The following is a 27,349-nucleotide window of genomic DNA, read 5'->3' as shown; positions in this document are numbered from 1 at the left end:
TACATAATTTGTCCTGAGCAAACTACTGTAACTATCTGGCTGAAGACAAGAAATTGATGATTCTGGTGTTAATTAGTATAGCCTGTATTAGTTTCTACAAATATTTCTTTACAGGCTATGCTAATCTATGCCAGAATCAGCAGTGCAATGGTAGCCTACCTACAGTACAACAAGGTGCTATAGATGGATTTCTGGGTAACGTCACGCCATCCACATGTGCACACAGCTTCTGACTGACAAACAGTCAGAGGCTACATCCGATTATGTGTACTGTATATAACAAGTCATCATTTTTCTAGTCTGTTGTAAATTGGACAGTATTTTACTTAGTTTTTTTCTTACAGTAATGCAAGTATTTGTAAAAAGTAGCGCTGTGCACAGCTAGCCCTGCCCTATCAGTCTGTGTCATATCATGCACAATTGCATTCGGATAGGATCATTATCTTTCTAGAAAAGGTAAAATGTTGCTGTTTGTACATCGGGGGTTTTTGAACAATTATGATAACAAACACCTCAAACTTGACCTGAGTTTTGGCTTAAGTAAATAGGGCCAGGGTTTTTATACATCTTATCAGCAGATTTTGTGTGTTATTATTCCTTCAAAGGGGTACATGTAGCGTCAGAGGCCAAGCACGTGCTCTTAGCCTAAGCTGTAATAATAACAACAACCCCAAATGGCTGTTTTTGATTCACGGCCAAGCCCCAGATATCTTAATCAAGTTTGATTGGCATATGTCAAATCACTTCCGATGAGCTGGCACTTAAACATCAGTGATTTCCACAAAATTCTCCTGATGGTTCTTTCACATTTTTGCTTCTTCTCAGGCAGGAACCTCTTCCTTCCTTTCCTCAATGGAGAAGCCGATGCTGCTTATAACATAGGGGTGAAAGCAACGGACACGTGGAGATCTAGGGCAGGTATTCACAAACGGTACATTCACTCATTTTACTGCGATTCACATTACAGACAGCATTACTTTAACTTCATGCATTTACGAGTACATAAAATAGAGAGAGAGAATTGAGAGGAGTTGACCTACCGCTTTATGTGGGAGCTCCAGTTCCTTTTAGTGTTCTTTTAGTATGTCAAAGCATTTCTCAGCATCCTCTAAATATTATACCCAAAGTTGTATATTGCTCAGGGGTTACCAAGTAGCCTTGTGGTGTCTGCTCATAATGTATGATCATGTATGATGTATGATGTATGATCATACATGAAAAGAGGGATCTTCTCCATCTCTGCCATTTTGAATTTCCAGAAATAGTCATTTTTATCTGCAAAACATACTGTATTTTGGTCATACTAATACATATTAGTTCATTACTTGGTAAATATTCCTATATATATTGTGTCAAATACTAAATGTAAATGTAACTTGTGTAAATAACAACATGTAACAAACTTTGTTTGTTAGTACAGTTACGTAATTCTGTATCAGAAATCAGATGTATACAATAATGGCTCCATTTTAATGTTGTACAAGCTTAAACTTTTTTTCCGCACATCTCAGCTGGCAGGCACATAGGAGATGGCCCATGGGTCACTCAGCAGACAACTTGAAAAAACTTTGACGCATTAACCATTTTGCTGTTTTCCTTGATACATGTACATGATGTTTCGGTCCTAGACCTTCAATCAGGTTTACCTGTTAAAGGTTTAGGACATAAACATTGTATGTTAAAGGGGCACTGTGTGAGATTTTTAGTTGTTTATTTCCAGAATTCATGCTGCCCATTCACTAATGTTAGCTTTTTCATGGATACTTACCTCCACCATCAAATTCTAAGTATTCATTATGATTGGAAAAATTGTACTTTTCATACATGAAAAGGGGGATCTTCTCCATGGTCCGCCATTTTGAATTTCCGAAAATAGCCATTTTTAGCTACAAAAATGACTCTACGTGGACCATACAAGAAAATATTTGTTTATTACTTAGTAAACTTTCATGTAAATATCGAATTTGGTGATAGCCAACCCAGTTTCAATGAGCAGCATAGTTGCAGTACCTTTTTTGACCATTTCCTGCACAGTGTCCCTTTAAAGAAAACAGGGAAATGGTTAGTGTGCGGAGGTTTTTTCAAGCGGTCTAATTGTGTACAAGCTAACTTCACTGTGACCTGTGCCAGATGTTAATCCATCCAGAAATGATGTGTTGTCAGTTTTTTTTCACAGGTAACCGGGCATGTAGCAAGAACGCTGCAACACTGTCTACATGATGTCCTTCACGAGCGCATATCCAGACATGAAGGGGGCTGGCTTCCAACGTGAACCCGAATGGAATGAGCGTGATGAGCGCTCATCAAATGCACAGAATGAAACCTTTTCCCCCAGCAGGGCTCCCCAAACTGATTTTCACAATTCAACGGTTTCATTTGACCCACTGGGTGGCCATGCGATCTGGCAGGTCATTGTCATCGTGTTCCTGACGGGATCTTTGTCACTGGTCACCGTCACTGGCAACATCTTGGTGCTAGTGTCATTCAAAATTAACAAAGCGCTGAAGACGGTGAACAATTACTACCTGCTCAGTCTGGCTTTTGCTGATCTCACCATTGGCACCCTTTCTATGAACCTATACACCACTTACATCATCATGGACACTTGGGCTCTGGGGAACTGGGCGTGTGATCTATGGCTGGCTATTGACTATGTGGCCAGTAATGCTTCAGTCATGAATCTTCTCGTCATCAGTTTTGACAGATATTTCTCCGTCACTCAACCCTTGACGTACAGAGCTAAAAGAACCACCAAGCGCGCCGTGACCATGATTTGCTCAGCTTGGAGCATCTCCTTTGTGCTCTGGGCCCCTGCCATCCTCTTCTGGCAGTTCATCGTCGGGGAGCGCACCGTGCCACCTGGCGAGTGCTACATCCAGTTCCTGACTGAGCCCATCATTACCTTCTGCACAGCTATCGCGGCGTTCTACCTGCCCGTCACCATCATGGCATTTCTCTTCTGGAAGATCTTCCAGGAAACAGAGAATCGTTCCAAAGACCTTGCTGGTCTAAAGGGGTCCGGAAACCAAAGCAAAGCCTCAAAGCCTTCAAAGCCTAACGAAACCACTAAGACAAACAGCAGCGCTGATGGGCCAGAGAACAACAGTTTTGATGAAAATGGCGGTAATAACATTGTTAACCTATCGCAGTCAGATGGCGAGAACACTACAGAACAGCAGCCTAGCAAAATTCATGCTGCCATGGCTAAGCGCTTTGCCCACAAAGCCAAGATGTCCCTCAGCAAGCGCAAGAGTCAGTCGGTCGTGAAAGAGAAGAAAGCAGCTCAAACCCTGAGTGCAATTTTGCTGGCTTTCATGATGACATGGACGCCGTATAACATAATGGTGCTGGTGAACACGTTCTGCACTGATTGCATTCCTGAGACGCTGTGGGCTCTGGGCTACTGGTTGTGTTACGTGAACAGCACCATCAATCCCATGTGCTATGCCCTCTGCAACAAAAACTTTCGTGACACTTTCAAGATGATCCTACTCTGTCAGTGGAAAGCACAGAAGGCCAAGCCACAGTTTCATCCAAAGCAGAGGCAAGTGCCACCCGGTCGTAAAAAAGAGCCTCCTTAGGATGTACTGTATACCTATACACTGTAAAACATTGCAAGCTCGCTAAAAGTTAAAAAGTAAGTTGCCCTACTGCCTAAAGTTTGTAAGTGACTGGATCTCATGAATGGATAGACTAATGAATCCAGGTTACCCATCACTTTGTACATGCTGAGTGTGACAGAGTGTTTTTTGGTAGGGTGTGCACATCCAAAAAAAACTTTTTGCAGGTGCCAGACAAGAGTGTCAAACAGTTGAAGGAGGTAGGTCTGCACATTGCCAATAAGCTAAGTTTTTTGTTGTTGTTGAGAATATTGACAGTGTGCAAACCAGCCTCCTTCAACTGAATGTGACAGAGTGCTCAGAGAATAACACAAACATGCATTATATCAGTGGTGTCCATGGGGGTCGGGAGCCCTAAGGGGTACGCAAAGGTACTGCAGGGGGGTCATGGTCAGAAGCGGCTGCTTTTATAACCTCTCCATACATTGCTCATAATTTCACTTATTCTCTTCATATTCACTTCAGCGGGTAATATATGTATTTACCTTTCATGTGATTTACGTACATCAAAGTTACAGTTTAAGCAAAACTATGTTTTTGGCTTTTTGCATTTGGGAAATGTGAGGTGGGGGGTCACGGAAGTATTCTTTGGTCCAAAAGGGGTCCCCATTAGAAAAATGTTTGAGAACCGCTGGATGACATTATGTTGTACATTATTAGGCAAGCTACCACTTGTTCTTGTTCAACATTTTTTGGGGTTTTATTTTCATTTTCATCAGAGGTTTTCAATGTGTTCAATTGAAGTGTAAAATGGAGGTCTACTAGTGAACCATAATGTGGCACATTGATTTCAATATTGTAATTATTATTTAAAAAATTGTTTTAATTTTTTGACTGTGAAATTATTGCACTATATTACCTCACTATGCTTTGCAGAAATGTTTTGTTTTATTCAGACACTAACCGTTATATACACCTCCAAAAATATGTTAAGGATATTGATACAGGATGTAGTTGTGTGGAGAACATGTCAGACTAAATTATTCATATATTTTGACAGTGAAAATAAGCAGTGAAAAGTCATCATTTGCATTCAATTTGCAGCTTAAAGCTATTTGGGGGTGTGTTTGTGTATTAATTGTAGTTGTGGTTTCAATGCTCCTGGGACATTTCTCTTCATGCATGCATTCATGCAATAGCTATGGTTAGACTTAGTTCAGGTGATGTAATAAATCACTCATTATGAACAGAATGTCTTCTTTTCTGCAAGCCTTTCTTTTTCAATAGTTGGTCCTCATCTGTTTCATACAGTTTGGGTTATTTTGGAGGGGGGGGGGGGGAGAGAGAAACAATGATTATGTGTTACTGTGTTTCACTGTGTGACCCTAACTCTGTCCTTGGTCCGAATAATTTACACATTGAGACCATGAACTCACTCTCTATTCCCCACTGTGACTATATTGAATTGACTGAATAAAGATGAAGATGTTGAAAAAATAAAGCACTTTGATGATTGGGATTATTTACGACAGTGTAACGTGTTATTAAATAATGCATAGGCCTAATAATGTTATCAAATGTTGCATTGGTAGGCTAGAGCTACAACAGTGTAGGCCTAACAAGAAAAAAGGGAGGCGAAAATGGAGAGGTGAAATGTGTATCGAGGCCTAATGCACATGCAAAAAGTAACTAGGCCTATATGATGCTTAAATTAGAAATGGACGTCGGCAGATACCACTCACTCATTCAATAGAAATGCACAGTCATCTACTAGGCCTACAGTAGGCTATTATAAGCATGGCTTTGCTGTTTTCATTAGATGCTTCAGTTAGGCCTATCTCTGGCCGGGCTCTCCCTGCCCTTTTCTCTTTGAAGTGCCCTACTGATAGGAAAGGGGTTGTTTAAAAGTCAGCGGTCCCCCGTGACCGATTTCCGCGAGTGACAGGTGAACATTCTGGTGCTCCCTTGTTATGTAGCCTAGACATGCGGAATCAATGCATAACTCATGTGAAAGAGTGTATGCTATGCACATAAATAAACATATGAAGCCTTGAGTATTATAGGTGTTCCTTCAACTCAGTTGGTCATGTACAGATCTCCGCAGTGCTGGGTCATAAAATGGGAAGATATGGGGAAGATCAAGCAACCACGCGCCTTCGCGCGAGGCGAGAGTGGAGTTGACACTGGCAAAATGGTGAGTGAATCGTGAATATTTCATGTTTGTGCGAGCGATGGCTTTGTAGGAAACTGGTGTGTTTGAATAATGACACAGGGGCTAGGTACCAAACTAGAGCCCTTTCTACAAAATAGTAGAGCATCTATGCCGAAGATGTTCTGGAGAAACTGGCCTAGTAGCGAGATGAGTGATGTGTTTCAAATCAAATCAACCGCGGGTGACTCAGCGTGATTCAAGGACAATGGCGTAGCCTGTGACACCAAACTTCCCCAACGTCCACAAACTCAGTCTAGAAGTGTTTGTGGATTTATCAAAGATGTTTTTAATCAACTTTGATTAACCATAGGCTAGTTGTGAAGTGTATGCTTGCCCAATGTAGGTTGCATGACATTCACCTGCAAATTTGATAGGCCATAGGCGAACAGCTCACATGAGTAGGAGATGAATATCAGTGCTTTGGCCTGCAGAGCATTTAGAGTACCGTATATGAATCATTTGAGTTGATAACAACCCAGACATGAAAAGTGTTCCTTTTACCAGACCCTTTTCACATTCAGTTAAAAAAAAATCTAGAGGTTACTGAGAAAGTGAGAAGGCCTTTTGACCTTTTATAGCCTACATTTAAAGGTGCACTGTGTAGAATGTGGCCAGAATGGGTAACTGCAAGTATGCTGCTCATTGAAATTGTGCTGCCTATTGCCAAATTTGACCTTTTCATGAATATGTACTAAATAAACCAATATTTACATAACCAGAGTACAGTAAGTTTTGCAGATAAAAATGTCTATTTCTGGAAATTCAAAAATATTAAAATTTCAGTGCACCTTTAAAAGCTAAAACACATCAGTGGTGAGAAGAGGAGGAGGATACAAAGAGGAGGGTTAGTCAAATAAACAAAGCACATTCAAATGATGTTACATTGTTGGTGTGTGTGTGTGTGTGTGTGTGTGTGTGTGTGTGTGTGTGTGTGTGTGTGTGTGTGTGTGTGTGTGTGTGTGTGTGTAGAATGATATGTGTGTGTAAAATGTTTTTTCCCTGTGCCAGGCACAGGACTTCATGACATAAAAGGTAGAATAGCACATGCTAGATGTTTATAATGGCAGTGGCACATGAGCAAAACTGTCCTATAAAATTGAACAAATTATTATTAGTAATAGTAGAACTTGAAAAAAGAAAATACCAAGGCACTCTGGTCTATATATATATTTTTAAAAAGCCTTTATTACGGTACAGTACATGGCTTGGTTAAAACCCTTTAAAAAAAAAAAAACTCACACGTGTTTCGGCCCACCGGCCTTCAACAGGGATCAAACCATTTGTGATTTCCTCAGGATGGCCGGAAGGCCAAAATGCATCTTAGTTTTTTAAGGGTTTCTGTAACCAAGAAATGTAATAAAGGCTTTTTTAAATATCTTTGATAGACAAGAGTGCCTTTGTATTTTTCTATTTTCAAGTTCTATATTTTCCCATCCAAACAACGCCACAAACCAGTGAAATTTTCAGTCCCGGAAGTGCTCCTATAACAAAGAAATAATAGTAATTTAAACTAGAAATGTACTCGGAGAGTAGAGACCTCTGCCAAGGAAGCTGTGCAATAGAACATATGATTATGTTACACCTTTTAAAAAATAAAAAAAGCCTTGCCTCTTTTTGTGGAGTTAGAAATACGGAATTTCAAAATCTGCCTTATCTCACAATGGTGAAGAAAAAATCCTGGTTCTGGATCGTGAGCCGTATCACCACGAAATGTAATCACTTGTTCCTTTTGTCATTTCCAACAACAGAAAGTTTCATCCAAATCCGTTCATAACTATTTGAGTTATCCTGCTGACTGACAAACAAACGGACAGACAGACAAACCAACGCGACCGAAAACATAACCTCATTTGGGGAGGTAATGAGGTGATGGCATCTGTAATAAAATTTGTATTAACTTTGAGGGACTGAGGAATCATCCACATTACAGTATCATCATTACCACATATTATTTGACCATTTAGTTGCATGCTATTCATTATTTAGTTGTAGGCCTATGCTATGATTCAAAGCTAGAACCATTTCTGGTCAAATGGTCATTGACATAATTTATATAAGTGTAGTAAAGAAGAGTATATAGTTCCTTTATTCATTCCTAAGGAAATTAAGGTATCTAGTTGGTTGCACATGCTGGTAATACAAGATGTACATAATAATATACAGTACATTGCAAGACAATACAAGATGCACATAATATTCATTGGAAGATGATGCATAGACGAATCAAAAGCACATAAACCCATACATACAGACAAAAGACAGGTCAAACATACTGAACATAAATAGATTTTTTTTAATGCTTATTTAAGGAGATATTAACATTTCTATGTACATTGTAGTCCCTTTGCATGGCTTTCACCACCCCCAACTGCCATAAAAAAAACAGAATTATCAATATTTTCAGCCTGTCATTTCATTTCAGTTTATTTCTATAATGCCATGAAGACAAAGAATCTTTTAAAATATATAACATGGTGTCTTTACATTGCGCCATGGTAGTAATAACAAACCTGTCCTTACAGCCACGAGTGCTCTCATTGCCCAAGTGTCCACACAGCCCTCAGTGCTCTTGTTTATTGCTGCAGGAGGAAGAGGAGGAGGAGGAGGGGCAGGAGGAGAGCGCGTGAATAATTTGCATCAGCATCCACCCTTCCGCTGCTTTCGTCACTGGAGGAGCGTGAGCCCCCCACCCCTCCAGCAGCGAGTGGCAGCAGCAGCAGCAGCATCTTTTTCATTGGTACGACATACATCGCCAAGGCTGCTGCGTCCGCATCCGCATCCGCGCCTCAGCCATGCCTTGACTCCAAAGGGGATTCTGTTGTCAACACCATGGGCAACCAGGACGGCAAGCTCAAGAAAGGAGGCACCACAGGGGACAGCAGCGACGGCAATTTGGATAATGGAGGACTCTGTGATGCCGACGGCAGCACAAAGAAGGGATTTTACGGGAAGAAGCATCATGGCAAGCACAGCAAAGGAGACACGGGCAAACGGAAGAACAAGTCCGAGTCCAAATCGTCTGTGTTTTCAAACATTCGCAAGCGCAAGAACCTCAAAAAGGGTCTGTCGGCGAGCTCGAAAGAGGATATATTGGATTCGCAGGATGAGTTGGACAGTGTTCAGTCACTGCGCAACAAAACCCCCAAGCTCAGTCTGTCTGGCGATGAGGTAGTGCAGGGTGATGCGGACGCCGAGCCACCATGTCCGCCACCTAATGAGAGCCACCCGTCGGCGGCTCCTGAGAAGGAGGCAGAGCCGCAAAGAGGCAGCTCGGGCTCTGACACAGACATCTACAGCTTCCACTCTGCAACCGAGCAAGAGGACTTGCTCGCAGACATCCAGCAAGCCATTAGGCTCCAGCAGCAGGGGGGAATTATTTCCAGCGCGGAAGACGTGCTCAGATGGACTAGCAACACCACCACCACAGATCTGAAAAGGACCACCGCCACTAAGTCGAAGGCTGCAACCCCCACCTCTGAGACAGGGGCTCCCTTTCCACTCAGAGCGGAAGAGGGGCTGTCAGCCACGGTGGATTTGCCTTCTTTAGTCAGAGCGGAGAAGCAGCGTGGGGAGGAGGGGCGGCCATGTGTAGCCAGTAACGGTGTTGTGAATGGTAAGCTAAGCAGCTCTGAGAGCCTTTGTGCCTCTCCTCCTCCTGTACCAGTGGCAGCTGCTCCACTCCCCCAGGGGACAAAAGAGGGAGAGAGCAGCGTGTGCGTTGAGGAGGAGAAGGAGGAGGAGGATGGGGAGGATGTGACTTCATTTCCACCCCCTAGCACCACCACCGTGGTCAGCGTAGAGAGGGGAGTTGACGGCACGGTTGCCACGACAACTAGCATCACCAGTTTCCCCGACCTCACTGCCTCGTTTGAGAGTGCCGTGGAGGCTATAGAGGAGGCTGAGGAGGAGAAAGAAACCGAGCCCGATAGCCCGAGCTTTAGCCACGGGCACAGTGAAGACAATTTGATCAGCGAGGAGGCCAGCAGTCAGAGCCATGAACACACCATCTTGGTGGAGGAGGAGAATGTTATTGTGGAAAGCAGCACTCCTCTGCCTGTGCCAGAGGACCTTGACTCAAACATACTGGAGGCAGAAGACCTTGACTCAAACATACTGGAGGCAGAGGACCTTGACTCAAACATACTGGAGGCAGAGGACCTTGACTCAGACATAGGCCTCCAGTTCACAAGCTGTACCCCTGAGGAGGATGGGATACCGAGAGTTGAGTCGCCGGCATTCAAGAGGCGGAAAAGCGTAGTTAGTAGAGATTCCCCTTGGTTCCAGGAGTCTGATCTGGCCACACAGGTGCTAAGGTCTACCCTTGTTTCCCCCACTGTCTCTAGCGCACAGGTCAAGCATCCTCCCATACACCCCTACTACATCAAGACAACCACACGCCAGCTCAGTGGCTCCTCTGGCTGCTCCCCTACCCCGTCGCCAACCCACAGTCCCCTGCTTTCCAGGCGAAACCAAGAGGAGAGGGTCCGAGAAAAGTACCATCTGAAGCGTAAACGCGCCCAGACCATCATCGGCCCTCTGAGCCGCTCCGCAGACTGGACCGAAGAGCTGCGGAATTCTCCGATGGCCCCGAAAGCTGGATCCGCTGACTACTTGGAATATAACGGTCTGGAGGAGCGCGTGCATGGCGGCAGCCAACCTCTGTGCAGCACAGCCCGCCGGCCCTCCTATGGACAGCCGTGCGCCATGCATGATGTCTTCACTGGTGAGTGTAGATGGCAGGAGTGGGAAATAAAAGAAAACTGCTCATCTTCAAAACATTTTTAGCCTTTATTTATGACAGGACAGTGGAGGAGATACAGGAAATGAGTGGGGAGAGAGAGACGGGGAAGGATCGACAAATGACCCGGGCCAGTATCGAACCCGGGTCGCCGGAGTAGTAACCCAGTGATCTACCGTTAGGCCATGGCAGGGCCGAGTTTTTCAAACTTCTATCTACTTTTCGCTTCCTCTCTACCCGTGCACTGTAGTGTGGGGCTGTGATTTTGGAGGTTAGATTCAGTATAGGGTTTGGAAATAGGGCTGGGAAGTTTTAAAAAAAACTGTTCATTTACACTTGTAATGCAGTCATGTTTTGGTCTGAGGGTGGACTTAAAATAATTCATATGCAGATAAATGGAATTTTGCTTGCATGAACTGTAGTTTCTGTATGAAATGAAAGTTGTTAAATTCAAAATTATACTTTTGAAGTCGGTAGAACCTGCCTGATAAATAGTTTTTCGGGTTGCCATTTTTTCTTGCTGTTTTTTATTTTGTACACACGTGTCCTTTCCAGGCCGCACCCTCCTGGAAAAGTTCTTCCAGCAGCAGGAGGACGCTCCACCTGAGGAGGCTGAGAAGATCTGCTCCCGGATCCTGGCCATGGGAATCCTGCTACCGTTTGGAGACTGTTTCCGCGAACAGTACAGCAGTGAAACCTCTCCAATCAACTCAAGGTTTAATGTGAGCCCGTGTGCTTTTACTGTATCTTCTTACCAAATTGGCAAAGCCCCTGAAACTCTATGTTCTGCTTTAACCGTCTCCCTTGCTAACATTCTCTGCAAAGATGTAGAATTTGCATCCCTCTGGGTTTGTGACTCTCTGACCAGAGGTCGATTAAGACTTCTACATGGGAGCCCATGACACAATTTTGCCCATAGCTCTGTTATAATTTGCACATTACCTGGTTCTGCAGGTCTGTGTCTGTATTATAGTATCTAGCATAACAGCTTTCGATTCTTCCCCTTAGCAAGATCAACTGTATACCTGGGCCGCTGTCAGCCAGCCGCCCCATTCACTGGAGAGTCTTGAAGGCCGGCTGCCAGGACACATAAAAGCACTTTGGTCTCCACACAGAGAGGCAGCAGAGAAACCAGGACAGAGGAGCACAGATACAGGTTTGGCAAGACTTTTACTTGTTGTAAACTTGAATGTTTGAGTCTCAACTCCCTGTGTCTACCCATACTGTGTCCGTTCATCTACATTTAGCAACTAATGCCATCTATGTTAGCAGTTAGTGTGTCAGGCTTGTAGCCCAAGGGCTGCTAGTTTCGATTCCCGACCCGCCAGGGTGGTGGTGGGAGTAGGTGAGCAGTGCTCCTCCCCATCCTCCTTCATGACTGAGGTTCTCTTACCATGGTACTCAGGGCTTTTTCTAGGATTTTTTGGCATGAGGGAGCATCATGGCAGGTTGCAGGGGGGTGTCCCCCCTGTGATTGAGAAATTTACTAGGGGCGCTTAAAAAAAGTAATCTATATATTTTTAAAAAAGTATGAGGGCGTACCCATGGAGGTATGAGGGTGGAGCGCCCCTATTTCCCTGTTCAGAAAAATCCCTGGTACTGTCCTGCCACACTACTCCCTTTGGGCACCATGCAATTAAGACAGTGACACCTTAAAATAAACTTTTACAAAAAGTTAAGTTTTTTACTTTTTGTAAAAGTTTACATAGAGAACATAGAGAAACAGCGGATAGTAAGACGGGTATATTGGCCTAGAGTAACTGTTGACCAGTTACTCAAAGAAATCACCTGTGTTGTAAGGAACATGTGGCAGCCAGGGTGTTTTACTTCTACTTTTACTTTCCACACCTTTGGTTATGCTTAAATAATACGCTATAGAATAGGCAGCAGAAAGCACAAGGTGAGAATTGTTGCACTTGTCCAGTAGCTGCATATGAAAACACATTGTCAAAGAGCAGGTGCCAGCTCCACTTGTAGCAACATGTGTACACAGCAGGGCTTGACACTGGCACCTGCCAACCGGCCAAATGCTGGTAAAACTTGGCTGTGGCTGGTAACAATTTCAGTGTCACTAGCCAATTTGGCAGGTAGCTTATTCTATGGTATGCTATATCAGAATAGTGTATATTCTGCACTTTGCCCCTTGTATATCAATTTTTCTGTTCAGTTTCTCAGTTTCAATTTTATTGTTGTATTTCCATGTAGAAAACCATGCATGCATCTTCTTGCTTTAAGCACCTCATCTTCTGAGGTTAGAGGTACAGCATCATGATAAAAAAATAAATCAAATTTGTGGCTAGTAGAGTAGCTGGATGGCTAGTGACTCGGGAAAACTGCTAGCCACAGTGGCCGGCAATCGATAAAGTTCATGTCAAGCCCTGGTACACAGGTGAGGTAAAAACCCCTTGTCTGATGTCTTCATACAGAACAGAAAGCAGAGCAGTCCATCTCTCAGTGCTGCTGGATGTGGGCCTTGTAGAGGCTGTCTGTCCTAAAGTGTCTCACTGAAAAATACTGAAAAGTGATTGAAAGTGCCATTTTGTCTCATGACTGTGCTGTGACTGTTGGACACGGTTGAGCAAGGACGTTCATTTGTCATTTACATAGACACTTTCATGTCACTTGTAATGAAATGAGTGGCTGGTGAAGAAGAAAGGTGTCTGTGTGTGTGTGTGTGTCCGGTTCTGTGTAATGTAAAAGTAACTAAGTGTAATGCAATGTAATGAGGAGGACAATCCTTTTGGGTGGGGCCTTTGGAATCATCAGGAAGCCTCCTCAGTGAAGGGGGCATCATTAAATCTAAGGGGGCATCATTGCTCTAGAGAGGCAAAGTATTAAAAACAGAGAAAGACACTCCGGTATCAGTGCGAAATGCATACCATTTACTCTGAAATGCAGCATTGTGAATACAAATACACATCGTACAGCCTGTTTCCTCATCTTTAATGTTATATTCTATGTTGATTAAATGTATGGGCTCATTTACCATGTTACTCACTGATGATTAGAGCACTGACTTGCTATCTGCGAAGATGATGACTCCAAACACCCAGCATTGACATTGACATTTTAAACATAATGACTCTGGTCTCTCGAGAGAGGATCAGGTCAGTTGTTTTTGGTTTGTTTTTTTCATTTGTGAACAGGGTACACTAGGAGCTAGGAGGTGCACAAACCCTTCACAAAGCAAACTGGTTTCCGAATACTGACAGACAGACTGACAGATGGGCCAACTGGCCAGTACAGCTGCTGCACATGATGGATGCAATCCTTTAAAAAAAAAAAAAAAAAGATAGGCAATAACTACATGAGTCATGACCCAATTAACTATTACGGTAATGGGGCCCAAAACGTTATCCTCAGAGTCATACTTGTAATGCAGTGTTCATATGGGGCATAAGTACAACAATACAGTATATTCAGGGCTCTAAATTAACTTTTTTCATCACCAGCCAAAATGGCTAGTAGATGTTAATCTTACTAACCAAACACACACACTCTAATGGGTCAAAGTGGCTAGTAAGTTGGTCTTTTCTACCAGCCAAACTGAAATTTCACCAGCATTTGGCTGGTTGGCTGGTGTTAATTTAGATCCCTGAGTATATTTATGTTTCATGAGAGGGGACAAGACAAGTTGACAGTGTATGGTTTTTGTGTCTTTGCTAGATCACCAGCAGGACCTCAACGTGCCAACTCCACAGCAAAAGGAAGACACCCAGGAATTACAGGTATTGGACATGATCATGTTTGCATATTCACAGAACATTATGCACAGACTACTGACTGGAATTATTTACTGTATATATATATTTTTTTTGTTATACAAAAGATGAGCTAAGACTCTTAGATCAGTTCATCAACATTTGGGCCCAATTGGGTTGACTAGAAGAAGTGCTATTGTGCCTGTTGTATGTGATTTACTTGTTTTAACAGTCGGGGGAAAAAATGGAGCAAGACTAGAGAGCCTTCCATATTACTGGACAAATTTTACCCTGGTGTCACAAATCATTTTGCTGATTACTTACATGTATATGGGACAGCCCCAGGGCCCGCCACCAATGAATAGGGTCATCAGTCTTCTGCTAGTTACTGTTGCCACTGACACACTGTGTGTGTGTGTGTGTGTGTGTGCGTGCGTGCGTGCGTGCGTATGACACAGAGAGAGAGACAGTGTATGCGTCTATTTATGTGACTTGTCCTACTGTGTGTGTGTGTGTGTGCGTGTGCGCGTGCGCGTGTGCGTGTGCGTGTGTATGACAGAGAGAGAGAGACAGTATATGCGTCTATTTAAGTGACTTGTCCTACTCTGTGTGTGTGTGTGTGTGTGTGTGTGTGTGTGTGTGTGTGTGTGTGTGTGAGTGTGTGTGTGTGTGCGTGTGCGCGTGCGCGTGCGTGTGTGCGTGTGTATGACAGAGAGAGAGAGACAGTATATGCGTCTATTTAAGTGACTTGTCCTACTCTGTGTGTGTGTGTGTGTGTGTGTGTGAGTGAGTGAGTGCGTTTGTGCGTCTGCAGGTGGGTATGTGGTCTGAGTGTTTGATCTCTGTGTGTGCTTGTATGTGTGCGTAAGGGAGAGCCCATGCTGAATGGATGCAAACACTTTTATCGTGTGATCAGTGGCTCACATGTCTGTTCTCTGAGATGGCAGCGTAATGTCATATGTTGAATGATTATACTGTCTACTGGATCTGTCATTTGTTTCAACCACCCCAACATGGCTATGTGGGACGAATTAAATATTGTATGTTGCATGCTGTACGCATGTTGTATGTAAAAAAAACAATTGCTTTATTGTACTTTTTTTATTCAACAATACTGAAAAGCATACATACGTATATAATAAGAACTAGTAGCTTTTGAATTCTAATAGCCACACTGTTTCCTCAACGTTTGTCCTTTGCACATGTTGCAGGAGGACTCAGTGTTGAAAACCATGCATCTGAAAAAGGAACACGTGAATGTAATTCAGCAGCTGGAGCAGACTATTGAGGACCTGCGAACCAAAATAGCGGAGCTGGAGAAACAGTATCCCTTGCTGGACAAAGACATCAGCACAAAAGACCAAGAATGTGGCAGCGAGGGAGAGCTTTTTAGGGACATGTGTGACGTTGACCTGCAGACGGAGGATGGCGGCCTGCTCAACGCTTGTCTCGAGGCCAAATCGGTACAGACGTCTCCCCTGGAGGAGGGCTTAAAGTTTACAGTGCCTTCAGACTCCTCGCTTACTACTGTACCCCCTCACCTGGCTGCCACGGGGGCTGCCTCAGTGGTGCCCTCCGATCAAACCAACGCCGCCCTTCTGCCATCCTCACTCCAGTCCGAATCAGCCATCTTGTGCACGTGCCAGCAATCGCAGAAACAAAATGACTCACTGCAATCTACTGAAGCACCACCACCCTCGGAGGCTCTGTCAGACCCATCACACATCGTTTCCAATGCTGCATTACCACCTCCACCTCCACCTCCACCTTTACCTCCCTCTCTCTCAGACTATTCAGCATACCCCCCTCTCTCAGACAGTGGACCTCCTCCAGCTCTGTCAGGACAGCCTCCACCTCCACCTCCACCACCCCCACCGTTACCAGGATGTGGTCAGCCCCCTCCACCACCACCACCACCCCCCTTACCTGGAATGCAGCAGCCACCACCACCCCCACCATTACCTGGGCTCTGTCACCCTCCACCTCCACCACCTCCACCCTTACCTGGGATGGCACAGCCTCCACCCACTCCGCCCTTACCAGGGTTTGGACAGCCTCCCCCACCCCCACCCCCACCCATGCCTGGAATGGGACCGCCACCGCCTCCACCACCGCCACCATTACCAGGACTGGGACCGCCACCGCCACCGCCTCCCCCTCCCCCTCCCCCAGGGCCATCAGGTGTGGGACAGCCTTTCCCGCAGCTTCCCCCGGGGTTGTGTAATCCAGCTTTATCATTTGGTCTGGGAGCTCTCCCTCCACCATTGCCTCCAGGGATGTATGCCCTGGCCATGCAACAGGAGAAGGCGCCGCGCAAGGAACCCGTGGAACCACCGCGGCCCATGAAGCCTCTGTACTGGACAAAGATACAGCTTCACGACAAAAAGTAATTTACATTACATTATGTGACATTTGTATTAGTACATCTGAAAATGTGTGTGGAAAGTTTTTTACGGAGTGTTTTGTGTATAGGAAAGTTTTGTACATGAGGCCCCAGATATAAAAGTGCATGTGTACAAAATTTCATGTGAAATCGGACACACCACACAAATCAGCATTTCAGATTTTCACTTACGTAAAGATTCAGTAGGAAATCTACGGAGGTCTTTGTACATAAGGCCCCTGCTGAGAGCCTGGTTAGATGGATAGCGGCATATTAAATGGTATTTCATAGTATGTATGTACTTTATCTCCTATGTGATAATTTTTTCAAGTAGTGTAGCCTAGTCATGATGCTTTTAGCTAATTCAGGTAAATTGGACCACTTTTTTGTTTTTGTTGTTGCATATAAGCAAATGGCTCAAAGTGGCCCAATTTACCTGAATTCACCTTATAAGATATACTTTGATGGAATCCTGGTCCCAACCTACGTGGGCCTTATGACTCTACAATCTCTATCTATCTCTTCTTCCTCTGCCTTCTTGCTATTTCTGCCTCTCCTCTCTACCTCTCCTTTTAAATCCATCTCTAACAATGATGTTTTTTCCCATTTGTTAAGCACTTTGAGTTGCATGCCTTGTATGATATAGTGCTATACAAATGCTATTATTATTATTATTATTATTATGGTATTATTGTTAAAATACGGATGTTATCTGCTGTGCTTAGGGACACAAAATCTTCTGTGGTGTGGGAGATGGTGGAGGAACCACAGGTGGACTTTGATGAATTTGTGGAACTCTTCTCGAAAAGTGCTGTGAAGGAGAAGAAGAAACCGCTTTCAGACACCATCACTAAAATCAAAACTAAGCAAGTAAGCCGATTTCAGTCAGGTGTTTGCTTTAAATTACTTTTCACTGATCATTATTCCACCGCAGGTAGTGATGTAACGTAATAAGTCTTTTTCATGTTTTTCTTTTTATGTTTGTTAATAATGTTATGAAAAGATACAGGGTCAGCTCCTACACCCCATATTTGTTGAATAATCCATCACTTTCTCCCATCCCACACTAGGGGTAGCAATAGCAGCATTTAATAAAAGGCGGATTTTTGAGGAAACTACTTTTGGTCAATATGTTACACCTACACTCTGCCTGAGGCCTCAAACTGGTACAACAAGACTGGACAGGGTGTGGCTAGTCAGTTAGCATGGTAATTCTAATGGCCATCTTTGCAATAAGGTTCATACACAGTGCTTTGTTTGGTGCATATCATTCGGATTATATACTTCACACTCCTTAAGTCCTTTGTTCTGTAATGTTTACAGGTGGTTAAGCTTTTGAACAACAAGCGTTCTCAAGCAGTTGGCATTCTGATGTCCAGTCTCCACCTCGACATGAAGGACATTCAACATGGTGAGTATTTTCTAAGACAGTTTAAGAACTCATTCAGTGTGTATGCTACAATCAACATGAACACTTTGGAATTCGAATCATTACATCTCATCACCAATGTACTATCTAGACCTATAGTGCCACATGGGTTCACACCTTCTACCAAAAGTTTGGACACACCTTCTCATTCAATGCATTCTCTTTATTTTCGTCGCTCTTTACATGGCATTGCATTGTACATTTTCACGGAGAATATCACTTAAAGTATGCATGAACACATGTAGAATTATGTTCTTAAGAAAAAATATACATTCTAGCAGTGGTCCAACATTGATGTCAGCTGTCTATCTACCTGACGCCAACACGGTACAACTGATGGCCCCACACGTTTCAACAAGCTTATTTTTATCTATTTTCAAGTAAAAACACCTACTCAGTCAAGTTAATCTTAAATGAACACAAAAGTCATCTAATATACAATACTTACGTTAAAATTAGAATTGTAGAATTAGACGTCTAAACCTTGTTTTAGGCATTTGCTTTGCTTTAACAACTGATATTTGTACACATTACAAACAAAATAGATAATACTAAGTGTCCCAACTTTTTTTTTAAAGAGAATAGACTTTTGCTTTTCTCTGTCGAACACCGTAATTATGTAGGTAAATATGAATGTTATTATTTTATCTTCACATCAGCCTTAATAGGCTGGATTACTGTATCATGCACATTTACTAGACAATATCAGAGCAAAAAGATCATGCCTCCTAGTTGTGATACAAGCCTCAGGGGCCTCATGTACAAAACTTGCATGTGAACAAAAAAGCTCTGTTAGTAACTTTCCACACATTTTCAGATGTACTAATACTGACTAACATGAAGAAGTGCATGTGCACTACATTTCATGTGAATTCGGACATACCTCATGAATCAGCGTGAAATTGTGGGTGAAACTGTATCTTTTTCAGGTTTTCACTTGGGTAAAGATTCAGTGGGAAATCTACGAGGTCTTTGTACATATGGACCCTGGTATTGTTCCTTTGCCATAATTGTTCTAAATCATCTGTCAGATCATTAAACCATAGTTTGCTCTTGTCAAACAGCAATATTGAATGTGGACAACACTGTTGTGGACTTGGAGACTCTGCAAGCGCTTTATGAAAACGTAAGAACGAAATCACACACAATCACATAAACAATCTGACTCTGTCACATACTGTACATATTTTTTGATACTACAATAATGCAAATGGCATTGCAAATAAACCTCTCATTGAAGCGAGCTAAAATAAGGCATCATCCAATGCAATCAACCAATGTTGTCATGGTGTATTATGTTTTGTGTTGTTGGTTGTGTATTTACAGTATGTTGTAATTATCTTTTAGAGAGCACAACAGGATGAGATGGACAAAATTGAGAAGCATATGAAGTCATCTAAAGGAAAAGACAGTGCCAAACCTTTGGACAAGCCAGAACAGTAAGAGTCATAATAGAACAAATAGGCTGTCATTAAATTAGAGAGTTTGACTTGTATAATATGTGGTTTTTGATGTAGCAAACTGTTCATGAGACTCAAAACTGATGAGCTCAAACTTTTCAGGGAAGAGACTTTTAAAATGTTACCGAATACCGAAGGCATGCAACACAAACTCATCTGAAATTTGGATTCCTGTATCTGAATGCTTGGTTCTTATTTTAACTGAATAAACTATATTCTGTGTTCAGATTTCTCTACCAGTTGTACCAAATTCCAAGTTTCTCGGGGAGAGTGTTTTGCATCATCTTTCAGTCAACATTTACTGAAACCTTATCTTCAATTCACCGCAAACTGGAGATCTTGAAGAGAGTGTGCTTAGTAAGTTTGTTTCTGTCCACATCACAAAAATGTGACGACTTGCATCACATTTAAATTGGATCCCTCTACTTCTCTTAAATGTATGTATTATTTTATTTGTCTTTGTTATGTAGAATCTTCAAAGTGGTGATGGGGTAATGAAGATTTTGGGTCTTGTGTTAACGTTTGGGAACTTCATGAATGGAGGAAACAGGACCCGAGGGCAAGCAGATGGTTTCACCCTTGACATTCTACCCAAACTAAAGGATGTGAAACAAAGTGTGAGTACATTTACATATAGTATTACCATGTCATCAAAAAAGCAACAAACAACTATGCATATTGACGGGGAAAATGTTTTAAACTATTTTTTGTTGAATGTTTTTGTTGTGTTTTTTTTCCTGCATTCAAAAACATACAATGAGAAGTACCATACTTGAACTCGTTTGAGCTGTCATTGACTTTTTGAGATTTGTGAATGGCATTACCAACTCAAAGATATTGGCCTATGTGAAGAGCTGACTTTGCTATACAAACCTTGTAGTACGGGGAAAAGGAGACACGGGTCACTTTTATAGTAGGTTATTAGTGAGCAAACACACATTACACACATTATATGCTGCAGGGCATGGAATGTGTAACTGCGTGTACACCAGAAATGACCTATGCTACCCGAGTAGACAAGGTCATTGGAGACGTTTCGCTATGAATTTGCTTTATTCGATCTGGATGTGACATTGTCATGTTTGATTTAACTTATCACGTAACATCTCTGGCTTGTCAGCCTGGGATATGAACATTCCAATTGGTTTTCACTGAACCACGTCATAGCTCATTACTATAATATTAGCTGACTTTTAACCGCTGAAATTTGCTCTGATCGCCCAGGTTGCTTCTGCCCCGGCGAATTCGCTTTGTTTACCTTATTCGCTGACCCTCCATAGAGAAATGATGATTTCCGTCGCACCGGTAGCATAGGTCGCTTTTGGTGTACTTGGTATCTTGCATGCACAGTAAACAGTATGAGGGTAATGATGAAGAATGGGACACTTTTATATGTGCCATATAAAACCTGCAGAGGCCATGTATGAGTAATTTTGTAAGTTTTATAGATCTTTTTGAATGAGAAGGTGCAAGAAATGTTGAGAGAGGGTGAGATCACAATAATTGAAAAAGGGAAACATACTGTGATGGAAATTAATTTACTGTATGCATATGGTTTTGCATAGTTTACTTTGAACTGAAGCATGTCTTTCCCTTCTTAGGACAATACAGGGAGCCTTCTTTCCTACATTGTGGCTTACTATCTGCGTCACTGTGATGAGGTACTATGAATATTCCTTATTTTTATTATATTATATTTTGTTGACCCGACAGACATCAGTTGGGGCAGACTGCATCTAGGCCTAGTTTGAATCGGCTCAGGGTGTCTGTGATGCTCCAGGCGTGTGTCTTTGGACCAACATGAGCTGGATGCATGAGAATCTTCACAGGCATGGCTGACACCACTAAGGAGAATATCTGTGAAAAAATAGTGGTCATGCTCAATTGTCTAATTTTGTTTGTTTGTTTTTTTGGGGGGTTATCTCAAACACAATTTCACAGAATGTGGTAGAGCAGTAACTCAGCCCTACATTCTCATGTAACATGGCACTGCCTAAGCAAATTAGTAGATGTAGCACCATGCCAGTACTTAATAAAATATGAATATTCAGCACCCTGCTGGACAAAAATACTTAAAACGTATAACTCAAATATACTTAAAACAAATATTTCATGGTCATATAGTATGACAAAATTGAGCTTGAAAATAAATTCAAACAAAAAATGAAAGAATTTTGTTTTAAAATTTGTGCTCTAACCATTGTAGATGTGTTTTTGGTTCTTAGGATGCCAACAAAGAGACACGTGTGTATCCAATTCCGGAGCCCCAAGACCTCTTTCAGGCTTCCCAGATGAAATTTGAAGACTTTCAGAGGGATCTTACCAAGTTAAGGAGGGACCTCACGGGTAAGAAAGTCAATTAAAACTATTATGAATGACTTTTGTGTACTTGGAAATGTAAATGAACCAAGGAAACCCGTGTTTGAATATCCATGTTTTCAAATGCAGTGTCAGGATGGCACTAACGACAGCTTATGTCACTATTGTGCGTGGGATGAATGGAATGGAATGATTGATTTTAAATAAAAGTAAGAATGATTTAATTCATACAAGAGTGGAAATAGGAGTTCTGCTACTAAAAATGTAAACTCTGGTGGGAATCATCACTTCATGATTAATGATATAAGGCCCACGTCGTTTCCACACTCTAATGCTCAGATACATAATCCTTTGTCTTTTCAGCTTGTACAAAACAGGTGGAGATGGTCTGTAAAAGTTCTTCTGAAGAACATCTTCAACCCTTCAAGGACAAAATGGAAGAATTCCTGACCAATGGTTAGAACTTTCTACCTGAGAATGAGCCTTGCCTGTGTGTTTCTTGTCGGGTTTTTTTTTTCAATATATAAAATACAAAGAAGTTGTGATGCTCTCTAAGTTGTGAATTATATTCAAAACATGCAGTCCATGCATTTCGTGGAATAAAGCAAAGACAATACATCAGCTGTTAAAATCCCAGTTAGGGCGTTTTTACACCTGGTCCCTTTCAACCATTCAAATGAACTCAGACCTGTGACTCAGCATTTACAGTGCATATGTGAGCGCTCCAAAAATGTAAATAAAGATCTCTGTATGGTTCACTTCCGAGGGGTCTGGGTACACTTTCAACAGCCTGTTGTAAGCTGATAATATCATGCTTGTTGTCAGCCGTTGATGTCATGCCTGTTAATATCATTCCTGTTATGTTTTTTTTTTTCCTAACAGGAGGGAACGACTTGGGGGCTCAAGAGGCACAGTTTGCAGAAACTCATAAGATGTAAGACATGATTAAATACGTATTCACTCACTGGCCACTTATCAGGCATACATATACTGTACCTTTCCAAATGTTCATTGATGCAAATTTCTGCGCAGTAGCCTATTGATTAAACCCTGTATGTGGATTTCGTGAAACTGAGATATTCAATGGCTATTGTACTTGCAACTGCAGTACTGTATGAGCAAATCAGCGTAATTGTAAATTGGCACTTGACTCCTTTCAGATTCCTGGATTTAACTGCCTACTTTTTGGTGAAGCCCAAAATGGGGGAGAAGGAGGTGTCACCCAATGCCTTCTTCTCAGTCTGGCACGAGTTCTCAACTGACTTCAAGGACCAGTGGAAAAAAGAGACCAAAGTCATGCTCAAGGAAAAGTAAGCCTTTCGTTATTTATTTAACAATTTGGTGATGTGAGTAATGGAGTTTCCCATTCTTCACTTTTATTTATTTATTTATGTAAGAGAGTGGGAGAGAGAGAGGGCAGGACTGGCGAAGGACCCAGACCGGACTCGAACCTGCATGCAAGCCCATGTGTGGGGGCTAATACGACACAATCCACGAGAGATAGGGCTACAGAATAAAATCTTAGTCAATGTGTACCTTAATTTCCTTTAGGGTTAGTAAAAAATATTCTAATCTACTCTAAATGTATTTTTTTATTAAAACTAAAAAATGAAAATAAAAATAAGTTTCTCTTAATAAAAAAGCCCAAAATCTCACTTCTCTACTCCGTGAACTTTATTGCTTTGAAAGCTGCAGAGAGTATTATAGGTTATTATCTTATAACATAACATAACATAACATAACATAACATAACATAACATAACATATTATTATATTATTGGGCTGAGCACTTTTTAATGTCAACAAGACCTTGAATTGAGGTGAATAACTTATTAAATGTGCTTATTAATTTATGCTCCACACACAATTTAGTGCGTGGCGACGCCATCCTATGTTCTCCACCCAAAGATTTTGGCTCCTCACATAGTCTGGCGAAACCCTTCTGGCTCGGTTTGCTCACTGTTTAGCCAATCAGCAAACAGTTGAGAGTGGTGACGCAGAACTCATACGCAAAGTCCATTTTTGATTGTGACACTATATCGTAACAGTCATTCTAATAAAGCACAATATGGGTTTTAATTTGAATTTGGAACTCCAATGAATTTAAATGGCAGAGTAAGATCAGACCATCTCCCACCCTCCATGGAGACGGATTCCTCTTAGCTTTCGCCAGACTGTTTGACGGCTTTCGCCCAGGCTACAATTTTGTAGCCTACAATGACAATACAACTCATGAACTTGAAATAATTGTTTGAGCAAATGACGTATACATAGGTTTTTCGTTTACAAACATTCGTGTCGTGAGGAGGGGCAACCACGCATAAGCAGCCAACCACGTGACCTCATTTCTTGATCGACAGCAGTTTCCAACAATCAGAGGTTGAACAGTGGGCAGCCAGGGTTGCGTAGCCAGGGATTGTTTACAAACACTAAACCCATGTATCCACCAGGGTTGTTAACAGTTCTATTTCATGTGCCGTGGCCGTGGCTGTGACCAACAACAGCTTTTTCATTAGAGTGACATTACTCGTCAACCCGGTGTGTTCCCTGGTTAGGCTACCAACCTTTACAATATTTTCAGTAGTCTACCATTGGTTTTTCACACTTTGGTGTTGAATCTTGATCCAGTAAAGCTGTTTTTTTACCGAGGCCAGTATAATTGTTTCAAGATGTCTGGGCTTTTGACACATTACTCACTTTTTTCCTATTCTACTTTACTCCAGAGTGAAAGCTGCAGAGGAGTATTTTAAACAGGTGAAGGAGAAAGCAACTTACAGTGTCAAACCAAAACGGGAATCGGGAATGGTAAGTTCGTGTCAGACAAACACAATAGACATAAATAAATACATTCGTATAGGAATAAAAAATATATTTGCATATGTTTGTAATAATGTACACTATTGTGCTAATCTTTGATATATTCTGCTTTTGTTTTTTTTGCAGAAAGCCAGAATAGGAAAGTAGATGATATAGAAAAATAAAAGTGGGTATGGACTATTAATCCACTTGCTATTCATGTCAGATGGATGCCATACATGCAATTTAGACATATCAAGGTTCCTTATGTGAAATTAAACAATACTCAGTCACACATCAAGCTCACAACATATTTTCAGAATTTCCATTTGTCACTTAAACCTAGCATGAAAACATTGTACAATCTGTAAGCTTTCTCTTGAATTGTTTTAAGTTTATGTACAGTTTGAAATTCAATATGAAGCAATATTAAGTCTGTATGTGTGTTAAGATGTGCGCAGGTGTGTGTGTGTGCGTGCGTGAGACAGAGAGAAAGAGAGAAGAATGAAAGAAAAATGAATGATGATGAGTTCACAAAAGAATTCTTACTTTGAATGTTGTATGTCTTCAGCACTTCATTGATTGAATCTCAAGGTTTTTAAAAGATTATATGTAATCTGATTAAAGAATTCACCACATTCACAACATAACTCCTGTATGTATGGCGCTTTGGTCAGTGAAAAAAAATGCATATTTATCTCTACATCAGCTGTCAAATGAACCAAAACCCATGTACTTGTAAACTGGCTCTCACCAGATGTGTGTGTTTCCACACAGCTCTGCAAGTTCCATTCACAGATCTGGGATGAATTCCCTATTTTGGTAAGGTTAGCTGGCCTGGAAGTTGACAAACGAATCAGGATCGCCGGGCAGGGAGGAGTCATGCATTGATCCTACATTTTCAACTGTATACATAGATAGGTTTTCCCCGTTTAAAACATTTGCGCTGTGAGAAAGGGCAAGCTGTGTAAGCAAGAAGCTAAGCAGCCGATCATGCGAGCGCATTTTATTTTTGAGTTACAGCTGTTTCCAAACAATCAGAGGTTGTAGAGGGATCCTCAGCTGTGCATAAAGACAAATGTTTGTAAACGGGGAAACTGTGTATGTTGTCAAATCTGTTAACTAGCACATCAGAGAAGGGTTTTTTTTTCAACCAGGATTTTTGCTTAAACCACACCTTCAGACAGTGAAGCTGCTCCTCCGAATGAATGTGTGTGGAGGCAAGCGGAGCAGCCTCCATCTGGCAAGAGTCAGGTTAATGCACTTGCATCTAAAAATAGAAATGAAGCGTTCCTTAGATACCTGAAACTGTATTAGTGTCTTTGAAGATCTTTACTTTCTAAGTTACTGCCAGTTTTACACGGTGAGGGAATGTTTTATTTTATTTATTTTTTGCTGTTGTTGTTGTTTGGGGTTTTTTTAGGTTGGGGGGGGGGGGGCTGTTTTTTGAGAGATGGCAGGAAATTAAGAATTGGACTAGGGTTGGGAAATGAAACAGGCTGAGCTCAAACCTGGGTCTGGCCCATGGGCATGCAGTCGATCCCAATTTTATTCCTGCATTTTGCTCGTTTTAGACCTTCAGGAGACAATGAGTTTGTGCTCAGCATAGACTGGTGTTTTTGTCCTTAGTGACGCAGGTAGAGTGTAGACACACTTTCTCAAAAGTCAATGACTGTATGAATAAATTTGAAAACGGTCTTAACAGTAGGCCACTAAAATCTGTGAAGTCATTTTGGACCTCCTTTTCAGAGCACACACCCCTCCCATGTGAGAATGTACACTGTTTTTTATTTTACTTTTTAAAAAATCTGCAATGTGTTTTTTAATTATTCTTTCTACTTTCCATGGTAATAATAATACACAACTTCCAGACATATTTGAGAAATGCTTCAAGTGTATGGGCTTTGGTTTAATTGACATGTATGAATGTGGTGACCTTACAAGTCAAGGTTGATATTGCTTAGATGATGCTCACAACTGATTGTGTTGAATACCTGTATTACAGCTGAAATATGTCAAAACTGTACATTTCAGCAAGCACACAGCCTTGCTTTTTGTTTTTTTTTCCATTGGCCATCATGCCTGATTTTTTTTCTCGCTGATAATGTGTGTCAAAATCATAGACAATGTAATGTACAGAACACATTGTGTTATACTTGTGGTTTTTCCGGCATGTTTTTGCGGTCAACACTTGTTGCTCATTTTATTGTTAAAATAATCTTGGCGTTATTCCATGTTCAGTAATGTTTGTACATTTATTTTTGATTTGAGAACAAATATATATATGTAAAATAAAAGAAATAATATAAATGACATGCCAAATCTCGTCATTGATGTGTAAGACTATCTTCCTCCCATTCTAATAGTCTGTAAGGTAGCTGGAAATGATAATGCTTCATCTTGAAATGCCAAGCGTGCACCAGCACATAATGGATTCAAATACTCCTAAAGTCAGTGTTGGCCTGTTTTAATCTCATTGAAGAGGTAAAATCGAGAATAAGGTTGACGACATCAGAACAAACTATTGGTAAAACCTGTAAGAACATACGTGCCAAAGCAGCTCTCAGTTGCTGCATAGTTTAGCTTTCTGACGTCTGAAAGCAATTATTGTATTTGAGCCAAACCTAAACACAACGCCAAACAATGGTTTAAGCACTATGCCTGATTTTCATTCTTTATCTACCTAAAGTAATTCAATGTCTTCCTCCTTGAAATATAAATAAATAATAAATAAAAATGTATAGCTGGAGC

The 27,349-nt window shown here is 41.7% G+C and overlaps 2 protein-coding genes across 2 annotated transcripts; both read left to right on the top strand.

The window, feature by feature from the left end:
• The first annotated feature begins 2,246 nt into the window (after window positions 1-2,246).
• On the top strand, window positions 2,247-3,617 carry chrm3b (cholinergic receptor, muscarinic 3b). The gene has a single exon (XM_063221472.1). It carries the CDS (start codon window positions 2,247-2,249, stop codon window positions 3,579-3,581), a length of 1,335 nt encoding a protein of 444 aa, XP_063077542.1. The 3' UTR covers window positions 3,582-3,617.
• A 4,957-nt stretch (window positions 3,618-8,574) lies between these two features.
• fmn2b (formin 2b) lies at window positions 8,575-26,911 on the top strand. Its single transcript, XM_063221471.1, has 19 exons — window positions 8,575-10,495; window positions 11,066-11,232; window positions 11,519-11,666; window positions 14,177-14,238; window positions 15,423-15,919; window positions 16,031-16,597; window positions 17,320-17,464; window positions 17,918-18,005; window positions 19,088-19,149; window positions 19,371-19,462; window positions 19,711-19,840; window positions 19,954-20,100; window positions 21,085-21,144; window positions 21,709-21,829; window positions 22,166-22,258; window positions 22,685-22,736; window positions 22,963-23,112; window positions 24,526-24,607; window positions 24,746-26,911. The coding sequence occupies exons 1-19, from the start codon at window positions 8,602-8,604 to the stop codon at window positions 24,764-24,766; spliced, it is 4,578 nt and encodes a 1,525-aa protein (XP_063077541.1). The 5' UTR covers window positions 8,575-8,601; the 3' UTR covers window positions 24,767-26,911.
• The last annotated feature ends 438 nt before the right edge of the window (window positions 26,912-27,349 follow it).

The sequence above is a fragment of the Engraulis encrasicolus genome, chromosome 17 (assembly GCF_034702125.1).
Source record: "Engraulis encrasicolus isolate BLACKSEA-1 chromosome 17, IST_EnEncr_1.0, whole genome shotgun sequence".
NCBI classification, from domain to species: domain Eukaryota; kingdom Metazoa; phylum Chordata; class Actinopteri; order Clupeiformes; family Engraulidae; genus Engraulis; species Engraulis encrasicolus.
The sequence above is the reverse complement of the archived record's forward strand: the minus strand, read 5'-3'. Positions and strand labels throughout refer to the sequence as shown.

Excerpts from the sequence above, each read along its gene's own strand:
- chrm3b (XM_063221472.1), top strand. The coding sequence starts at position 2,247 with ATGAAGGGGGCTGGCTTCCAACGTGAACCCGAATGGAATGAGCGTGAT.
- fmn2b (XM_063221471.1), top strand. The coding sequence starts at position 8,602 with ATGGGCAACCAGGACGGCAAGCTCAAGAAAGGAGGCACCACAGGGGAC. Across the intron at positions 15,920-16,030 it reads CCACCACCCTCGGAGGCTCT|TGGACCTCCTCCAGCTCTGT; the intron begins GTCAGACCCATC and ends TCTCTCAGACAG. Across the intron at positions 23,113-24,525 it reads AAAGTCATGCTCAAGGAAAA|AGTGAAAGCTGCAGAGGAGT; the intron begins GTAAGCCTTTCG and ends ACTTTACTCCAG.